The sequence below is a fragment of the Nicotiana tabacum genome, chromosome 9 (genome assembly GCF_000715075.1).
Source record: "Nicotiana tabacum cultivar K326 chromosome 9, ASM71507v2, whole genome shotgun sequence".
Classification (NCBI taxonomy): Eukaryota; Viridiplantae; Streptophyta; class Magnoliopsida; order Solanales; family Solanaceae; genus Nicotiana; species Nicotiana tabacum.
Genome location: NC_134088.1, coordinates 544861 through 552663, shown reverse-complemented (window position 1 = coordinate 552663; position 7803 = coordinate 544861). Strand labels below are relative to the sequence as shown.

At 37.6% G+C, this 7803-nt stretch overlaps 1 protein-coding gene across 1 annotated transcript; it reads right to left on the bottom strand.

Moving 5' to 3' along the window:
* Positions 1-2367: 2367 nt before the first annotated feature.
* LOC142164332 (DEK domain-containing chromatin-associated protein 1-like) lies at positions 2368-5920 on the bottom strand. The gene is made up of 5 exons (XM_075222322.1): positions 5487-5920; positions 4512-4631; positions 3447-3503; positions 3128-3235; positions 2368-2886 (listed from the first exon to the last, which is right to left on the bottom strand). Exons 2-5 carry the CDS (start codon positions 4566-4568, stop codon positions 2848-2850), a joined length of 261 nt encoding a protein of 86 aa, XP_075078423.1. The 5' UTR covers positions 4569-4631; positions 5487-5920; the 3' UTR covers positions 2368-2847.
* Between the last annotated feature and the right edge of the window lie 1883 nt (positions 5921-7803).

Genomic DNA, 7803 nt, shown 5'->3' with positions numbered 1-7803 from the left:
TGACAAGCGAATGGCTAGGCCAAATCATCCCACGTGTACCATCTGCTGTGATCCTGACGAGTGTACCACTCCAACGCCAAACCACTCAGACTCAGACTAAAGTATGTCATCAACAGCTCTTCCTTCCCGCCGGCTCCTCTCATTTTGCTACAGAAACCTCTCAAGTGCGCCACCGGGTCTCCGTGCCCATCAAACAAATCAAACTTGGGAATCTTAAACCCCACCGGTAGATGAACATCTGGAAATAAACATAGATCTCTGTAACGCTTACCTGACCTCCCAACCCCTGCATATTCCTAAAGGACTGCTCTAGGCTACCTAAACATCTCCTCTTGTTCAGGATTTTTAGATGGTTTCTTAGTTTCCACAGGGAGATCAAAACGAGGAGTGTAGGAATAGGGTTCTGGAGCTTTGAAAGTGGGCTCCGGGGGTAATATTGGTTATCATGGGCTTAGAATAAGGGTTCGCTAGAGGATCAGTGGAGTGTAGCGGGTGGGGGTGCCACAAAAACAGGAGTGGCTTGTGGAAGAGGGTATGGAATTGGTTTGGGTGGTGGAGCTTGTGGTATTTGGGAAGTGGTGCCCTGATAGTGGTGGTAAATGGGAAAGCTCGGGGATGAATCGGCCGCGGGAGGTTCCTGAGACTGAGCCGATGGCGGGACAAAGGCAAGGTTGGCGGGGTAAAGTGGTGGCGGGTGTCCTTTTACCCATGCTTGGTACATCTCGGCCATCTGTTCTTTCAGCTTATACATCTCTTCTTTCAAATTAACATCCGACTCTTCCCCCTTTCTCGAAGGATCGATAACACTCGCATCAAGTTCCTGGTTAGCCATTATCGACTTGTTTTTGGACCGGGTGTTGTATGGGTGAGTTGTCAGAATGCCAAACAAACTAACCACCTGCCTGCACTGATTTTAAACAACAAACTTGTTAGCGATCAGAGCTTAACAGATAGGCAACCGCACATTGGGGATGCAATGCACCTAAACAGTTAACCCTTTCTATTATGCATTTGATCGGCTGCTTGCGTCATCCCGGCTTTCCTTAATTTCCATTTGGCAACTTTTCTTTTTCCACTCTTGCCTTTGCTTGATTTCTCGTTGTTTGTTATCCCTCGTTTCTCTTTCTTGTTTTGCTACTATTTCCTTCCCACGACTTCTTGTTTTCTCTCTCTTTTTCTTTTTCTCTTTTTGTTTTTCTTTTTTTTCTTTCTTTTCGTTTTGGTTATAATCGAATCCTATGGAGATTGCCTACGTATCATGACCCCGCATGAATCAGACCAAGCGTAGTTCTGGGGGATAAGCGTAAAAATAAATAAAAAATATTTTGGGATTTTCAAATTTTCATAAAATAAAAACGTTTTGATTATATCGACTCATCATAAAACTAACAGACTCGAAAAGAGAAACTAACAAACTCCAACAGAAAGATGAAAACATAGACTCGAAAACAAACTAACAGACGAAAATACAGACTTAAGTAAAAATCATGAATACATCAATGCCTCAACTGCTCCCGGAGCCCGCGGGACATCAGTCGGTCTTGCCACGAGCCTACGCACCAAATCTCCTTGGAGATGATAGAGATCCCCCATTACCTGTCGGACAAAGGTCATTACAATGGCAAGAAACTTGGATCTTGTCATGTCTTCACACTTACTGCACTTCATTGTGATGTAGTCGGCGATCCTTCTGACCCTTTCTCTTATGATGCCCTTTTCTTGCAACAAACACCCAATCTACTGGGTCCTAGCTTCCAAAGTTTGTAAATAAGTCAATTTTGTAATGATAATTACGAGACATTACAGTTCAAAAATACAGGAATATCTATTATTACATAACTTCAAAAAACACAGTAAGGCTAGAAAATTTACCTCTAATCACAAGTAATTCTATCTTCACAAACGTGACACTATAAAAAAATCTTTTATAGAACTGTTGAGCTCCTCATTAATCTAAATGGCTTTGGTTTGAAAATTGACAAATAAAAGAATCCTGAACCTAAAGTAATTTTAACTGTTAAATCTTAGACCTAATTTTCCTCTATAGGCTACGACAATTTTGGTAAAGCTAAAGAATCCTAAACCTAAGCAATGAAAAACACAACGTTGATAGACCCTAAAAAAGACAGTTTCATGGTTTTCCCGTAAAAAAATTAGTGAACCTATATTTAAACATAGAAAAAAAACTAAATCTAAATGAAGAAGAGACACATCAACAACAACAACAACAACAACAACGATCCAGTATAATCCCACAACTGGGGTTTGGGGAGGGTAATATGTACGCACACCTTACCCCTACCCCGAAGGGTAGAGTGTTTCCAGGAGACCCTCAGCTCAAAAAAGCAACAGGAGTCGATATATTAGTACCATAAAAATGCATAATAAAATACCAGCAATATAAGAGATATGAAATACAGAATACGAAATACGAAATAGATGGTTGGTATAGTACAACTAGCAGGTAAAGCCCTGCATCAATAGACGACCAATGACATTCTTAGTCTAACTCCTAACTGGCTAGTCTCACTCTATTGTGCTGTAGAAATATTCACAAGTTTCCCCTAACCTACAACCTTAATGCTCGACCTCCATAATTCCCTGTCAAGGGTCATGTCCTCAGTAATCCTAAGTCGCGCCATGTCCTGTCTGATCACCTCTCCCCAATACTTCTTAGGTCGCCCTCTACCTCTCTGCGTGCCCACTACAGCCAGTCGCTCACACCTCCTCACCGGTGCATCAGTGCTCCTCCTCTGAATGTGCCCGAACCATCTGAGTCTTACTTCCCGCATCTTGTCCTCCATGGGGGCCACGCCCACCTTCTCTCGAATATCTTCATTCCTAATCTTATCCATCCTTGTATGTCCGCTTTGGGACTATGTCCTCCTGATGCATATGAACTCTTAATTAGTTAAGATACTTGGAAGGAAGATTATATACAAATGCCAAATCTGCACGTAGTATGAAGTGCCAAGTTTAGGATTAAAACAATGCCTACACTCTTAAGACCATTTCTCTTTTTGATATGTAATTCACTCATAAGATAAATTACAGCTGATTGATTTAAGAAAGAACTACTTGAGTCAAATAAAAAAGGCCTAACATGAAGCAAAAGATATGAACTCGCCTTCCTTGCTGTATAGTGGTGAACAGGTATATTTAGTTCAATGCAGAATGTCAACAGCTTCTGTTCGGAATACTTGTCAAGCTTTTCTTTTACTTCCATCTTTTTTTCCTGCAACTTACGATGATATAACATCAAGCATTCTAAAAGCTCAATCATAAGATAATCAATGAGATACATTTACAACCAGTACGACCAAGCAAGCAAAGAGAAGGTTAATGTTCAAAGTTTCCCAAACCACCATCGCAGGTATGAAAAAGCAAGATATTGGATAGTCATTTACTCATCTATGCATCCTTTCGCAACATGAGATGTCCATTACCTCCATTTCGCGGAACACAGAGTAAGGAAACTGTGAATTGGTGTTCTCGATCTGAGCCTGCAAAGGACAAGAACTATAAGCGAAAAGAATAAAATGTTGAACAAGCAAGACGAGATGAGAAGTGAATATCATTCTATCGGGTATAAGCCGCTGACTAGTTCCATAAGTGGAGATCAAGTATCATAAGGAATAGTCCTAATCAATTGTCGGTAGAAGGATCGTGCGAAATGCTTTGAATCATCATCATTGCCAGAAGAAAGAAGGAAAATCCTGAGAAATCCCGAGTATAACAAAATGGTAGAGAAATCACGAAAGCTTTGAATCCAATGCATACTATCTGGTAAATATTTCTCATAGATAATAAAACTTTAACTGCTTGCTGGCAAAGAAGAAAAGTACCATATATTGCCATCTCAAAGGAAGAATGATATGGCACTCGTGTGGAAAATATGCCTCTTTAGAAACTTGTGACCCAAAAAAAAAGGAATAAACCATTTCTTTTCATAAAGAAATACAAACTTTTCATGGAGTGACGCTGCAAATGATTTCATATTTTTCTTTACATCATTTTAATTCTCCACATTGTTTTGACTAGCGAATGAAGAAAGGTAGACTAACAAGATGGCCAAAATAAATGGCTTTAAAACCCACAATATTTGTTCTCGAGTAAAATGACATAAGCAATTTCTTCAAGATAAAAGAAATAATTGCAATTTCTCCACACTTCACTACAATTTTACCTAGATAAATGGATTGCTGATAGAAAATAGTAGAGAACCAACAGCCAACTCATCCCAACTGATAAATGTTGTGTTGTCACCAACTATTTTCAAAAGATCCCTATAACTCATGCCAACTGATCAAAGTTGGGTGGTCACCAACTATTTTCAAAAGATCTCCCCAACTCAAAATTTCCTTTCCTACTTTCAACTACTACCCCATCTATTTCACTCTCATATTTATCGATTTAACCACCTCAACATTTGCAAAATCTGTTAAGACATGCAAACAATGGATGCAAGAGCGTATTATATTAAGCTGTCCTTTTAAATCTTGAAGAGATACCTTTATCCGCCTATTGTTCCACTTAGTAATACTTGCTATAGTCCTCCAGACCTCCATTTCCTCGACCTTCTTGCTTAGCAACTTCCACAGGCAAGGAAGGGCGCCAAAATCAGCAATGCGCTGAGTTATGAAGATGGTTGACATTAGTAAAAAATAAGGCAATATCCATGTCTGACGCAGTTACGTTTTAGAAGAAGATCGAAAGAAAACACAAAAATAAAAAATCTGGTGTAGCCTTTGCACAGTGTGCTCATTCTCAACAATTTAGCACATTGAAGGAAGGATGATGTTATAGTAGCTTAACAGGACAGCATAGGAAACAATTAGTCCTAAGACACTGGTAAATTTGCAAGGGTGAGTCAAACTTTCTTTCCCTTTTCACAGTTGAGATATGCAAGATGTGTACAAGGGGCACAATCCATCAACAAGAAAGTTGCAGCAAAAAGAAAGCTGCTTGAAAGAAAACTCTTCAAGTACCAACTGAATTCTCTTTTTATTTTTCCAAGAAAAGGCAAGTACCAACTGTATTCTCATTTCAATCAATATCACATAACTTCAAGCTCATATTTTGCAAAATAAACTCAGCAAAAAGCACCTATAGAAAAGAAAATAGCTTGTGATACAGACCTCTCCATAGCATCTTAAGAGAATTGTGAAAGTAAAGGCCCCAATTGGGAGTGTAAAAGCACAATCTTTAAGCATGTGAAGATGTTTTCTTGACTAAATCTAGACAACTCCAAGTACTTCTTTTCTTATTCTATTTTTTAAAACTCAAGGACAACTCCAAGTTTCTCATTACCAACTTGCTTACATAGATATTTTGTCCCGTGGTCGTATCAATATCTAAATAGGCTAAGTTAGAGACACTAAGAATTAATGACCCAAAAACTCGCGGTCCAGATGGCAAAGAACCTGCTTTCACACAACACACTTACAGAAGGAAGAACCTTTAAAAACTTGTTTGGGAAGCTTTACCAAAATGGGTTGGTTCTTCGCAGGCCATTAGAAAACGCAGTGGAAGCTAGGGTGGCCATTAGAAAGGCGGCGGAAGCTACGGTGGTAGATGCAATTGAAGCGATACAAGATTTCTTCTCTGATTTTCCGATAAAGAGTTAAAGACCAAGCAACCAAAGTTTCATATGAAAGGCACAAGTGGATGGGAGAAGTTCCATGAAGCTGGAAATGTGGGAGGAGCAGTCGGGGTGTGTCGATTCTATGCACAGGATTGAATAACCATTTTGATTTAAGATGCAAAAATAAAATAATATTGGTCCATATGTTTACTGCATAAAAAAGCACAGCATTAAGACAACCGCTTTAAATAGATGTACATTTAATTATGCTATTGACTACTATTACAATACTAAATAAAAGTAAATTAATCTTATCCACAAATCTCTAAACTAAGAGTAGCTCCGTAGGAAATAACAAAAACTACATACCAAATGTAACATGCTAAGGTGGCGCAGCTGTACAGAGGAACCGACCAAATCCAGTAGTGAATGAAGCACACATATTATGGGATTTAAACCTGTGACTTAAGGTAAGTAACCCCTTTGCCACTTTTCCAGAATATTACTCATTTTAAGGGGATTCACCAGCTTATAAAACCAAAAATACTAGTTTTTACCCTATTACCATGTAATTTTTCAGTGAAGATCACTCAATTGAAACCCCCTTCTATAAGCTACCTACACTTCTGGCACAATGTTGTAGAGTCAAAAAAATGAACGGATAAGAAGATTATAGTTTGAAGTTGATTCATGAACATGCCGAATTATCTTCTCAATACATATTGTTTAAGATGTTTCCACCTTTCAATCATTTTATTTTATCTCATCTCATTCCTTTCTTCATTGGTCCATCCATCGAACAGTTTGGATCGAACCATGAAAGCTTCTAAAAGCTACTTGAGACCCAAATACCTGATACGGAGGGCAGGGATGTCTACTGAAGGGGACTGATGCCTGAAACATCAATTGACATATATATCAGGAAAAATCATAAGTTAGATATGGAAAAGTTCCTTAAATGAGGAAACAGTAACATTCCACTCACTCGAAGAGTCCAACTAGCCGTTGACAAACACCATCGCTAATGATGACTTGAGTTTTGCAGTATGTGCTATGAGTAAGACAAGCAAGTACCCAGCATGCATTTGATAGTACCTCTTCATCGGTTAAACTAACAAAGCGAAAAAGTTCTGGGAGTGCTGCTCTCACCTGACAAATGAAGTGTAATTAGTAATTTGAAGCATCCAATAAGTTTTACTTTTCATTTTACCAAACTAGTATCTTGGCACACGTGTTGCACGTGGATGCGTATCAATGATAACTTTAAGAAAACTAAATAAATACTATTCAATAAATGCAAGTTATAAAAATAAAATTAGGGCCTGTTTAAAAACCAGTGTTAATTACATAGTATAGTAATTACGAAGAGTTGTTTGTTTCCCACAATGCAATTAAACTATAATATCTAGTGTAATGGATGGTTGCACAAGTGTAGTTACATAGCTAGATATTGTTTACAGTTAATTTTTAAATAAACTACTTTCAAAAGAACATGTAAAAGTTCTAATGTGTGCCAATTATATGTGTACATAAGAAGTATTAAATAATATTTATTATTAAGTATTTAAAATACAGATTCTTGTTTAAAAATATACTCCCTCAGTCCCAATTTATATGAAGGTATTCAGATTTTGAGAGTCAAATGAATCCTTTTTTGACTGTGATTTTTTCATATGCCTTTTAAATAATTTAGACTATTAATTATTGTGACTTATTCTTAGATTTCGATTACTACCTGATGTTGCTTCTGCATTGGTTTTGTTGCTATCTTAGAGGTGTTAGTGCTTCTTTTCATGACGCTTTTACTACTATATTTCTTTAACTGACTGTTGTGATTATGCGTGCCTTGAGTGTAGGGTTGACCCAAAACAGTCTCTCTACCTGCTCCGGGTTAGGGGTAAGGTTGCGGGGACACTACCCTCCCCAAACTCCACTTGTGTATGTTTGTATTAATTATTGCAACTTATAGTACTTTTTACGTAGTTTCCAAAAATGTAAATTTTATTTCAAAAAACTAAAGATTATATATTCAAATTCATGGTCAAAATTGAAAAATTTGAATCACGATAAGCTAGAAGTGTCGCATAAGTTGGGACAAAGGGAGTATTAAATATGTATAAGATGAAAGTTAATATCGTAAATGATGTTCACTCAAACAAATAATATTTTGACTAAATTAATGGCAAAATATATAGTTTACCCATCAATCTTGCAATGAA